Source organism: Protopterus annectens, chromosome 10.part0 (genome assembly GCF_019279795.1).
Source record: "Protopterus annectens isolate FY-2018-M chromosome 10.part0, PAN1.0, whole genome shotgun sequence".
Classification (NCBI taxonomy): Eukaryota; Metazoa; Chordata; order Ceratodontiformes; family Protopteridae; genus Protopterus; species Protopterus annectens.
In genome coordinates this window covers 368,804,748-368,818,061 of record NC_056744.1, presented here as the reverse complement: position 1 = coordinate 368,818,061, position 13,314 = coordinate 368,804,748, and the positions used below count along the sequence as shown (strand labels likewise).

Here is a 13,314-nt window from a genome sequence, read left to right as displayed (position 1 = left end):
AAACTTTCTTACTAAACTGACTGAATGGTCGACACTCTTGATTACTGGGAAGCGTTGCATCACCAGACCAGTTCAACTCCCTTAGCAGAGTCGCCCAGACTGGTTAAATTCCCATAGAGTCTCCCAGTCATTGTGCCTAGCTCCATCAATGAATGCTTCACTTGAAAGACTGTATGTCAGCTCATTAACCAGACACCAGAAAAACAAGTAAGTGCCCTGTATGGGGTACTTATCTGCTCAATCTGAGTCAACAGGCCCAGGCCAACAGTAAGCCAATGAGCACTCTTTATGCACAACGAGCACATACGTGCAAGGGAAGAAAGAACTGAATATGGCATGGATAGATGCCCCGTTTACATCAGGGAATGCCAATGTCCAACAGAAAGTTACATCCACCTGCATGAGAAAAGGACACACAGCTCTGAGAAAGTACAGTTGTGTGCACTTACCATAAATGTAGATGTTCGAGTGTATTCACTGTTGCAGTCATTACATTTGGGTTATCTGCTTGCAGGTAGCCCTCAGTTGGCCTGATTAACAAAGTCTTGGGTCCTGCATCAGTTGCTGGCCTTCTTCGATGACGTCATGTCATCAGGGATATAAAACATGCAGCCGACACCATTACATCAGTTTTTCTTGCCCCAGATGTTAGGTGCCCCCCTAATGGGAAGCAATTAAATATAAAAGTACAATGATATATCTGTAACAAAAAAGCAAATACATCAAAAAGGCTTTTAAGCATAGTAAAGGAAAGTAGAGGTATAACCAAAAGAAGTTAGGGGGCTGGAGGGAAGGTAACCAGGACTGCAACAGTGAATACAATCGAACATCTACATTTATGTTAGGTGTACACAACTGTACTATGTTCTTCGTGTTTCATTGTTGCAGTCATTGCATTTGGGTAGATTCCCAAAGCTATGGTTGGGAGGAGGAATTTAAATAGCATTAGGACCAGCTATAAGACCCTGCAATACTGCAGTGGCAAAGCCAGCTCTGGATTAAGAGAAAATTGGCAAATGATAATGCTTGGTGAAAGTATGTACAGAACTCCAGGGAGCAGCTTCTAGGATGTCCCTGGTAGGGACGCCTCTGAGAAAGGCTGTAGAGGTAGATGCAGCCCTGGTGGAGTGAGGTCTGATCCCCTGGGGGATAGGTTTTCCATGGTGCTTATAGCAGAAATTAATGCAATGACCTATCCATTTAGAAATGGTTTGCTTTGAAATAGCCTTCCCCTCTGCCCCTGCAGCAAATGCCACCAGCAGTTGTTCAGATTTCCTTTGAGGTTTAGTCCTGTCCAAGTAGAATCTAAGTTGTCTGTGCACATCTAAGGAATACAGTATCCGTTCCCCTTTGTTCTGTGGATTGGGAAAGAAAGTTGGCAAATGAATGGACTGATTAAGAACCACACTGGATACCACCTTTTGGCATGAAGGATTGATTGGTTCTGAGGGACACCCTGTCCGCATGAAAGATGATGAAAGGTTCCACTGCCATAAGGGCCTGTAATTCAGATACCCTTCTAGCTGAAGTGATTGCTAAAAGGAAAGCTGTTTTCCAAGAAAGAAATTTTAAGTCTGCAGTAGCAGCTGGCTCGAAAGGAAGTAGAGTGAGTTTCTCCAAAACAAAGTTAAGGTCCCAGGCTGGGGTTGGAGCTCTCTTGGGTGGTCTCAAATTTTTGGCCCCTCTGAGGAACTGATTGAGCAGTGGATGAGAGAAGAGGGGAGGTTCTGTGTTATAATGAGCTGAAATGGCTGAGGCATGGATTTTAATGGAGGAAAAAGACAGGCTCTTGTGAAGCATCCCAGTTAAGTATTGTAAAATCTGAGGTAAATTGGGCACTGCTGTGCTCATCCCTTGAGATGGATCCAGGCATAGAATCTTTTCCATTTTTCAGCATAACATTTTCTAGTACTAGGTCTCCTTGCCTCTAAAATAATATCCATCACAGGTTTATTGAGAGATGGTAAAGGAGAGATTATGTAATTAGCCAAGCTGCAAGGTTCAGTGTTAGAAGCTGAGGGTGCAGAATCTGGTTCTCCTGCTGAGACAACAGGGAAGGAGTCTGAGGCAGGTGTCATGGGGTAACCGTGACACACTGCACAGGAGGGGGTACCAGTGTGGCCAGTCTGGAGCAATCAAAATTATCCTTGGTTTGTCCTGTTTGATTTTTAGTACTACTTTGGAGAGCAGAGGCAGAGGGAGGAAGGCATAGACTGACAGGTTTTTCCAGCTGAAGGACACAGCATCCACTTTCCAGGCTTGTTTGTGGGGAGTCCTTGTGAAAACTTTGTCCAATTGGTAGTTCTGGAGAGAGGCAAACAGGTCCATATCTGGGCTCCCCCATTTGCTTGTCAACCTGTTGAAAATCCTTGGTTGCAATTTCCACTCATGTGGGTCCATGAGGTTTCTGCTTTGTCCGTCTGCCAGTGTATTTAATTTTCTTGGCAGGAATTGAGCTTGTAGGTGCACTTGGTAGCTCGAGGCTGTGTTCCACAATGCCATAGCTAGTCTGCAGAGGGGGTAAGAATGTGTACCCCCCCCTGCTTGTTTATGTACCACATAACAGTGGTGTTGTCCGTCTTTACCATTAGTTGTCCAGGAGGAATGTGGTCCTTGAAGGCTGTCAGAGCATTCTGTACAGCTAACATTTCTTTTTGATTGATATGCAGGTGCATTTGACTTGGGTTCCATTTGCCCTGAATGCACTTTCCTGCCAGGTGAGCCCCCCATGCATAGTCTGATGCATCTGTTAGGGTTTGGGTGGCAGGGGGTGGTGTGAAAGGTAGTCTCTTGTTTTGGTGGCAGGCCTCTGCCCACCAAAGGAACTCTAGCCGTAGACAAGGTATGATAGGAATCATTGCTTCTAGATCCTGAGAATGTTGCCACCATAGGCTTTTTAGATACCACTGTAGTTTCCACATATGCAGTCTTGCATATGGAATTAAAAGAATGCAGGAGGCCATGAACCCCAAGGCTTGCAGTATTTGTCTCGCAGATAGCAGGGTTTTTGTGGCCACTTATTTGAAGTAGGTTGTCAAATGAATTTGTTTCTCTGGTGTGAGGTAAGCCATCTGGGAAGTTGTATTCAAGCTTGCTCCCAGGAATATAATTTGTTGACAGGGTACCAGGTGTGATTTGTTTTCGTTTATGGTGTACCCCAGACAAGTTAGAACCCTTTGAACAAAGGCCAGATGATTCAAAAGTATGTCCTGGCTTTCTGCCTGAATTAGACAATCGTCTAGGTATGAGTATATTTGAATATTTCTTTGCCTGCAAAATGCAATAACTGGAGCCAGGCACTTTGTGAATACCCTGGGTGCAGTAGACAAGCCAAAGAGCAGTGCAGAGAACTGATAATGCAAGTAGCCTGCTTTGAAAGCGTAGGTATCTTCTGCAAGATTCCCTGATTGGGATGTGCAGGTATGCTTCTTTTAAATCTAGTGTTGCCAACCAGGTATCTTTGCTTAGCATAGGAAGTAACTGGTGAAGAGTCAGCATCTTGAATTTTGGAATCTCCAAAAAGGTGTTTAGAGTAGACAAGTCCAGGATAGGACGCCATGAGTTGTCTTTTCTGGGTACCAAGAAAAGTCTTGAATAAAAGCCTTGTCCCTTTTCTGGTACCAGTTGAATAACCCCCATGCTTAAGAGAGAAAGTACTTGTTTTTGGGCCTCTGCCCACTGATGTGGGGGTAGGTCCGGCCACCCGCTTGGTATTGGCAACATGTGGAAGTGAAATCTGTATCCCTGGGACACTATATTTTAAACCCATTTGTCCTGGGTAATGAGTTCCCAATTCTTTGCATGAAGAGCAATCTTTCCCCCCAAATGGGCAGTCAGTTGATAAGTGCTTGGAAATTTTAAAAGGAAGTCAATGAAACAGTTTACCATAGGGGGAAGTCTTATTACTCCCAGATTTGGAAGTGGAGGCCCCCCACTGCTTAGTCCTGTGTGACCCTGGGACTGAAACCTGGGGTTTCTGCTGTGTCTGGGTTTGGCTTTAGAAGACCTGGAAGGGGCTGGAAAGGACCAATTCTTAGAGGGCCAGTGCCTACTAAATCTAGGATGCTGAACTTGTAAGAAATCTTTAACAGTTTGCAATGATTTAGCTTTATCTTCCATCTTTTTAAGAACTTCCTCAGCCTTGTTGCCAAACAGGCGGCCCTGATTTAAGGGAGCATCCAACAATTTAGCTTTAACATGATCAGGCAAAGATTGCTCCTTAAGCCAAGCATGTCTTCTGAACACAGACCCAGTAACAGCAGCCATGCAAGAGGCCTCTAACGAATCAAAACCACACTGCAAAGTATGTTTTCCAACTTGTTCAGCAGAATGCATTAAATCCTGTAATTCTTTATTTCCACACAGTCAGGAATCAACATCATTTACTGTTTAAGCAGTCCAACAACATGTTGCTGATACTTTAACATATGAAACTGGCAGTTTAAAGCCCTAATGGCCAAGGTTGCAGAAGTGTAAACCTTCTTACCCCATCTATCCAGCGCCCTGGAGTCTCTATCAGAAGGGGTAGGATTTTTAGCAGTAGAAGCCTTAATGTCCTTGGGCCCCTGTGAAATAATCTCTGGATCTGCAGTAGGATTTTTAAAAAGGAACTTGTGGGACTCGGGGACCCTGTAGTATCTGTCAGGTTTTCTGGGAGCAGGAGACAAGGAATCAGGGGCCAAACTAGATTCCAAAAAAGCATCAACAATGTCTAGTACAGGAGGAATAGCTGAAGGCCCATGCTGAGGTAGGAGTAAGAAATCCCTAAGCCTCTTTTTTGAATCAGAAAAACCCTGGCTTTCCCAGTGGAAATGCTCCCTTAGAGTATGTAAGGTTTCCCCAAAAGAAAAATCCTCATGAGGGGAAGCAGAGGGAATGGAGTTCTCTGCATCAGAATCTTCATAAGTAGATAAGGGCAAATCCAGATCATCAGAAGAATCAGAAAAAACAGAATCCTGATCAGAAGATTCATAATCAACTTCAGTCCTAGGCCTCTTAGAAGGGGGCTACCCCTGATTAGAGTTATTAGCTCTTCAGCCATTCTTATCATTTGTTTTTTAGGCATAGAGGCCTGAGCATGTGGCCTGGGCGTCAGTTTTTTAGGCATGGTTCGAGATTTAGGCCTAAGTAAAGAAGGAGGAGTAGGTTTAATATGCAGGTCCGTAGGCCTGAATACACCCTCTGAAGCCGGTGCCTGCACAGCGGCTCCGGCCCCATCCAAGGTAGAGACATCCACGGGTTCCATAGTTGAAGCATCTTGCGGCATACCGGACTCCGAATGGGTCTCAGTAGAGGCCTGTGAATCAGAAGTAGCGGGTATCAGGGGCCGCGAAAGCGCCTCACTGAGCACCGGCGAACTGGCGACCGGCTTAGGAGAAGCGTTGGCAGCAGTTTTGGACCTCGGCGGCATGTCTTTATCTTTGCATTTTTTCAGAATCCCAGTAGTCGGATGGCTAACCGATGACATTTCTGGATAATTAAACTGAGAACCGAAATATTTAGAGGCGTAATATAGCAACGACGGATAGTGCACTGATTAGATAAAGCACAAAACCGACAGCAAGGTACATTGTGGTCAGGGCCTAGGGAAGGAATACAGTATGAATGAAAATCTTTCTGAGGTATTTGCTTTCCACAAGTAATGCAATTATTAACTTTTACTGCGGTGGTGGTGCTGTGGTAGCGTTGTTGCCTCATAGCAAGACGTTGTCTCGTTCGATTCTCAGCTAGAGCGTCTCCTGTGTGGAGGCATACATGAATGGGGCATGCCTTCATTGAAGGTTGTGCATCAGGGCTGGTAACCTGGTACGTAAAAATCCACTACCAATCATTAGCGGACCGGAGTTCCACTGTGGCGACCCCTAACTGGGAAAAGCCGAAAGACACAAACAAACTGACATCGGTAAGGAGCAAGAAAAAGTTTTCCCAACGGGGTACTTTGCTTTAGTTTAAGACTTCGATTCTGAAACTCGAAAGCGAAAATTTCAGGAGTCGGATGACCGGCACTTGCGAACTGCTTCTGCTTTGGGCACCGCATGGCAAGAAAGACTGATGTAATGGCGTCGGCTGCATGTTTTATACCCCTGACGACCTGACGTCATGGAAGGGACAGCAACTGATGCAAGACCCAACACTTTGTTAATCGGGCCGACTGAGGGCTACCTGCAAGCAGATAACCCAAATGTAATGACTGCAACAGTAAAACATGAAGAACATCTGTACCAGATGTCTCATACTGTCTGTGGCAGACATCCCATACATAATGGCTGCGACAGTGAAATGCACAAAGAATTTGTGGATTCTGTCTCTAGTTCAGAAAAAAAATTCATGTAAAACGTAACGAGAAAGACACTGATAAAACAAAGAAATGTTCTGACATTTGCAAACCTCCTTTTATCAAGTCGTCACAATGTGTAAAATTCCCCTCAAAACTACGTTTCATCACACATCTCACTAACACAATACATTTCAGCCCACATACCAAACTCCAGTTGCTATAGGAATGTTTCACCCTTCTTAGGGTTTCATCACACATCTCATGAACTAACACAACACATTCAGTCCCACATACCAAACTCCAGTCACTACAGAAATGTTTCATCCTTATTAGGGCTCATGTAAAACTGAGGAAGCTAGCAGTGTTCTGAAACATTCAGCTTTACCAGAAACCTCAATTCAAAACTTAAAGCCCGACTAGAAGGCAACAAAACACAAATGCAGGCAAAGAGAGATAAGACTTCTCCATTCTACCATGCAGGACAAAAAGTTATCAAACAAAACAATTATAAAGTAAAACAAAAGCAAAAGGCAAGCCTGCCTGTTTTCAAAACAAACATAACCTCTTTTTTCATTATTAACCACTATTTAAAGGTAGAAGGGAGGCGGGACAGTGATGTGACTCATTACCTCTGGCTCCAGTGAACAAAGAACATGCAATAATAACCCAACAGCTGCGAAAAGAAAGCTTTCAATCCGATATAGAGGTTACATTATTTACACTTCAGGAAATAGCTTTGTTTTCTTCTTAAAAGGAAATATAATCCCTTAGTCCAACTACCCTTTCTGTGGTTACAGTGTGTGCGTTTTAGCCCAACACCTCTATTATAAACTTCCTTATTACATTTCACTACCCTGACCTGTCCCCACCTGTATAGAACAAGCTCTCTCCCTTCCACTGCTGGGCATTCTCTGGCTTACTAACTCATCTGGTTATTAGCTATTTAATTTCAGGTATGTAACCTGGAGCACTAGAGTCCCTTTTTAGTCACAACCTAGTTGTATTACAAAAAATTACATATATTTAACTCAAACAAAACACAAACAGAAAAGCAGCAACTAGTAAATCTTAACAAAAGTTATAACACTGTACTTAATGCTGTTCACACAAAAGGTGTCTGGCAGTGGTAAAACTATACTAGTTGTAATCTAAGTGGACTAGTGAACATGGCAGAGTGGGTAACTAATAAACTGTGCCAGGGAAACCATTCCAGAATGTGAGGCCCAAGTACGAGAACATTCTCTCAGTACCACAGAGAGAACAAAGTCGGATGGCACGAATAAAAGCAGAGAGGCAATACAGAGAACTGTTTCACAAAAATGAAGTGGGATACATGATGGAATTTATGTAATAAAACACAAACAAGATATTTCTATGGTTCATCTTTATTTCCGAGTTTTCACTACTTCTCACAAAAGTCACTTCCGGGCATGCTCCTTATCACAGAGATAAAAACTAACTACTGGCTAAGGCTATTGCCACCCCTGTAGTGCCTTTTTTTAGGCAAAGTTCAAAGGACAAAACCACCACAATGACAGGTACAAGCATGCAAATTCTGAAGGCAGTGCTACTCAATGCTAGAAGTCTAAACCTCAAAATGCACTCTCTTGAGGCACTCCTAAAAATGGAGAACATCGATATCTGCGAAGTAACTGAGACCTGTTTCAAGGCTCCAGAGAACACCCCTGCAATACCAGGCTACAACTCTTATTGCACCTTTTAGCCACCAAACCAGAACTGAAACACTAAAGGTGGAGGAGTGTCCATATTCACCAAGGATATTCACACCACCAAGCTGGTTGCCCAACACAATGCATCTGAAATTCTCCACGTGCAACTAACACTATGTAAGAATGCAATCCAAACTGTAGCTTGCTACAGATCCCTCACCATGCCCCAAGATTCTCACTACACCTTTCTAAACATACTTGAAAATATTAAGATACAACCAAACCCCCTAATACTGGGTGATTTCAATTACCCTGCCATTAACTGGGAAAACTACTCGTGTACTAACACCTTTACCCACCGGTTCCTGGTATTCATAAATTCCAATGCCCTGGATCAACTAATCCATAATCCCACCAGGGGCTCCAATATCCTAGACCTGGTCATTACCAACATGGGATATCAATACTCCACACCTATGGTCACCCCCTCATTGGTCAGGTCTGACCATAAGCTAATCACCCTTAATATCCACATCCCACCGCCTCCCCCCAGTAAGGAAACCTCCATAAATAACTTCTCCAAAGCCAGCTTCATGCTACTCAAGTCAGAAGTGACAAACTTCATGACACCCATGTAGACGGGAACTGAATGTTCAACTGCTGAATCTTATACTGAGGCACTGTACGAGCACATCCACTCATGCATGAATCGTGCCATCCCAAATAGAACCAAGACGCTCTCCTGCAAAAAAAGAAAGCCAATCTGGTGGTCCCCTGCCATAAACAAACTTTACAACAAAAGGAAGAAACTGTTGCAGAAAAGAGGAAAATCCCAGGATGCAAAAATCTCCTCTTACCAGCCTCAGTAAGAAGCGGAGATCCCTCATAAAATCCTCCAAAGCTAGTTACGAAAATAAAATTGCCAAAGATTCCAAAGACAACCACAAGGCATTCTATAACTATGTCAAGAATCTAAATGGCAATGCTCAGATCTGCCCTGAGCTACAACAGAATGGCATTAAATATACTGATCCTATGGATATTGACAATATCTTGGCAGATCAATTCAGTGCCAACTTCACCCCCATCTCACTCCCTAAACGACCCATCTCAACACTGGAAGATTGCCAAATTCGGGTAATAACGGCCACACAAGTAAATAAAACGCACTCTCTAAAGCTAAGAATACAGCATCCATGGGACCAGATGACATCCCATGTACTACATGAACTACAAAATGAACTGGCACCTCACCTAAGTGTCATGTTTAATCATAGCCTCACCTCAGGCTTCATGCCCACTGAGTGGTGCACAGCTACAGTTATTCCACTCCACAGCCCCATCAGTCTGATGAGCCTGATCTTCAAAGCCATGGAACATATTATCATGGAACTTATAAACAAAGACATTGGCAACCTTCAAACACTGGACCCCCACCCAGTTTGGGTTCATGAAGGGCCGATCTTGTCTCCTGAACTTGACTGACTTCTTCAAATCAGTCTCCAGAGCTGTGGACGAGAGTCAGGCGGTCCCACACAGCCAATCTGGACCTCGCCAAGGCCTTTGACACCATTCCCCACTTTGGAATCATAGATAAACTTACTAAGCTGGGCATAAATCCCTACGTCACTCGATGGATTGCCAACTGGCTTACTGACAGAACCCAGACTGTAAAAGTAGCCGTCTCCAAATCCCGCTCCAGACAAGTGGAGTACCTCAGGGTTCAGTCCTGGGACCACTCTTGTTTGGCATCTACGTCTCTGAAGTACAGGTCAACACTAAGGGACTCTGGCTAACCAAGTTCGCTGATGACTGCAAACTGGGAGCCATTACTGAATCCCCAAATGATGTGGATACTCTACAAAAGGGCCTTACAGAAGCAGATGCTTGGTGCCAGAGCCATGGGCTCAAGCTCAATGCCAAGAAATGTATAGTTATCCCCTTTGGGCAAAAATATGTACCCGTGAATTACCACATAGGTGGCAGTACACTAAACACTCAAAGTGTGACAAGAGACTTAGGGACACAGGTGGACAGTGGTCTCACCTTCGATAACCACATTGCCACAACAGACAGGAAAACCTTCTATGTGGCACACCTCATCACTAAGGGCTTTTCATCTAGAAAAAAGGAGGTCATTGTCCCAATGTACTCATCCCTCATTAGACATATTATAAAATATAATGCCCCGTTTGGTATGTACCTCCCAAGACATCTCCAACAACTGGAAAGGCCACAGAAATACCTCACTAAAAGAATCACAGGTCTAAAGCAGATGCCCTATGCTGACTGCCATAAAAAACTCCAGCTATACTCTGTCACACATTGTCTACTCAGAGGTGATCTCTGCTTAACATACAAGGCCATGTCAAACCCAGAGCTGTTGGATATTATACACCTAAAGAAATCCCAATCCCTCAGAGCCACACGCTCCAGGCATCTAAACCTTGTCATCACAATAAACAAAATATGCTGGAGGGATAGGTTCCTGACACAGAGACTCCCCAGACTCTGGAACAGACTGCCCATACATGTCAAGCAGAGCGCCTCTTTGTCCCTCTTCAAAAGGAACCTTGACAATTGATGGGAGAAAGGAAATTCACCCTGGGAATCACTTCAGTTGCCCTGCTAGACAGGGGTCCAGGGAAGTAAATAGTGTGGGAAGAAATAGCCAGGAATTGTTATGGCTAGGCATATATTGTAGGCTAGGGCCGATAGCCTAGTACCAACCTATGAACCCATCCACAGCAGAATTATCCAGAGCCAATTCCCCAAATACAGCGTGTTTATGCATACACATTGCTATAGTCATGGCCAAACAGTACAACCATGAAAAAAATATGTTCTTAAGCATCATTTTGACATTAGGGAATTGATTTCCAATAGAACTGAAGATCAAAAACATGCCCGAGTTCTACTTTTTCATATGACACACTATGTTCATTGCTGCATTTCTTACCTCCTTCTGTTTGCTAGCGAGGGCTTCACTGAGTCCCTGGATAGATCGATCCTGCTTCCTAGAACCTTGTCGAACACTTTTTAGTTCCAGTTCCATCTCACTCAGCTTCTCCTGAAGAATCTATGTAAATAGAAAACAAAAAACAAACATTGTAAGACGCATGACTAACATAATACGGTATTCCTGTGACACCGAGCACAACTGCCAAGCCAGGCAAAAAATTAATTGGTCGGAATGTTGGCGACAGAACTACATGCAAAAGAACGGGTAGACCCAGTAGTCATAGCTGACCATACCCCTTTCAGCTACCTCCCATGTCTCACTGCAATTTGCTGGTTACTTACATATGTTGAGAGGCAAAGTCTGACCTCACATAGGAAAGTATCTCAATTACCTTCATCATTTGATTACCACTGCAATTCCCTACTTCCCAGAAATGTTATGTTTTGCAGACAAAACTGAAAATGACCTGCAAAAGGCAGGTGTAACTAACTGGATGTTTGTGCTATTCCTTTCCTGTGCTTCTGTATTCAAACTCTGCAGCAGTGACGCATCATAAACGGGCTAGCCTTATTTCAATCACTGGTAATGGTATAGTGAAGTTTTCACCAACTGACAAGACCAGAAGTATGACACCAAGGGAGTGTGGGATTGTAACAGCCGCACACAATCCTATGCATCTCACATATGTAGACAACCAATCTGAATAAGCTGCAGGCAAGCATATCTGTGTCACATAAGCAACAGTGAATAAACCATACAGACCCAGCTAGACAATATCAAAATTTCCTATTTTATAAATTCATACTTTGACTTTAATGGATTATATCACTAATAATGTCAGGTTTGGTTGCATCCTGCTGACTAAATTCACCATAAAGGATACGTCTTACTATCATTCTTTAGATTTGCAAAGCCCAACATTGCATGACACAGACAACATCCTACATCTACAGATGTGGAAGGGTGGACGACTGCGGGCTGGGATTCTGTTGCTTAATCAAACTCTACATTTAGGGGCACTCAGACAGAAATCACTTGTTTTGCATTTTCCCCTTATAAATGTAATAATACCATATAAACAGCCTAGTGAAAGCCCTGTTTTACATACCTAGCAGGACTTGTCAAAGCTAGACTCACCAAATCTGTCTTGAAACTGCTGACCAAATTTCACACGCAATGAAAAGGAAAACCTACTTTTAATATGGGGGAAGCACAGGTAGCAGAACCATATACAAAGGGGCACGGCTCTTGTACCTCATGCTATGTTAAACGACTAGCTCCAAGACAAGGCATCCAAAATAAAAATGTTTGTCACTTTTATTAAAAGTGAAACTTAACTTCAGTCAGCTACATCAAAAACTGAAGTCTGAGAGTGCTCCTTCAAGCAACTGACTTGACACCTCTATCCTGCATTCCAAAGGTGTCACTATGAGGTTTTATTTATACATGCAACAGCTTATGTATACAAAAATACTTCTAACTATGGGAGACTTGATAAGCTTAACACCCACCAAGCAAAAACTGTGATGTAAGTACAGCAATACAGCTATGAGGTTGGGTTAATCTATCAAACAACACAACACAGAAATTCAAACACCATAATTAGATATAATATATAAAGTCATATGATGTAGCAGTTTCTACTGGACTCAGACTTACCAAAACCCAGGGACAATTGGAATAAAATTGCTGGCATGCAACTATGAAGTGCAAGTCCACGCACTAATACGTACACAAAGAATCAACACTATCATAGGATTGTAGCTGTCTTAATAAGATTTGTCTCTGTAGTTGACATGCAGATCTGCAGCACATCAAACAAATTATCCCAAATGGACCATCAGTATGCATACAGTGGTAAGATTTCAGAAACAAATTATCATACGGTCTATACCTAGCATGCAAAAGGTTCAACTATGTTACTATATGCAAACAGTGCAGTTGTGTGGGTACATTCAATGTAATTGTTAATGTTTTGATTAGGGTCACTGTTGCATTAGTATTCATGACTGTCTGGCAACTAGACCAGGGGATTAAGGGGTATAAATTGTTAACTTGAGCTGCTTCCTGTGGCACAGAATTTGATTCCTTCAGCCTTTATTTGCTTACTGTGTGAATTTGAGCAAGTCACGTAACCAAATGGTGTTTTTGGGGCAATAAGGTCCAGGCTCATCAATGTCCTCCTGGACTGCATGCCTAGCAACTACCCAAGAACCTATGGACACATGGAAAGTGCCTGCACGTGATATCCATCTGGCCAGTGATAATATAATCTGATTAAGTGACCATAGCCCTGCAGCTCCATGAACACAGGGGTATGCACAGGATTGTAAGGCTATGCCACAAGTAAAAGGCACAGCCAGCCTGCATACCTCCCACTCCACAAATTTCTACTCTTTTTTTTT

The 13,314-nt window shown here is 43.2% G+C and overlaps 1 protein-coding gene across 7 annotated transcripts in view; it reads right to left on the bottom strand.

Moving 5' to 3' along the window:
* LOC122813133 (phosphodiesterase 4D interacting protein) overlaps positions 1–13,314 on the bottom strand; it is a 1,898,306-nt gene that overhangs the window by 834,834 nt on the left and 1,050,158 nt on the right. For all 7 annotated transcript variants that reach the window (XM_044085281.1, XM_044085280.1, XM_044085276.1 and 4 more), the window contains one exon: positions 10,907–11,026. In XM_044085281.1, coding sequence (XP_043941216.1) covers positions 10,907–11,026 — 120 coding nt within the window. The remainder of the gene's footprint in view (positions 1–10,906; positions 11,027–13,314) is intronic.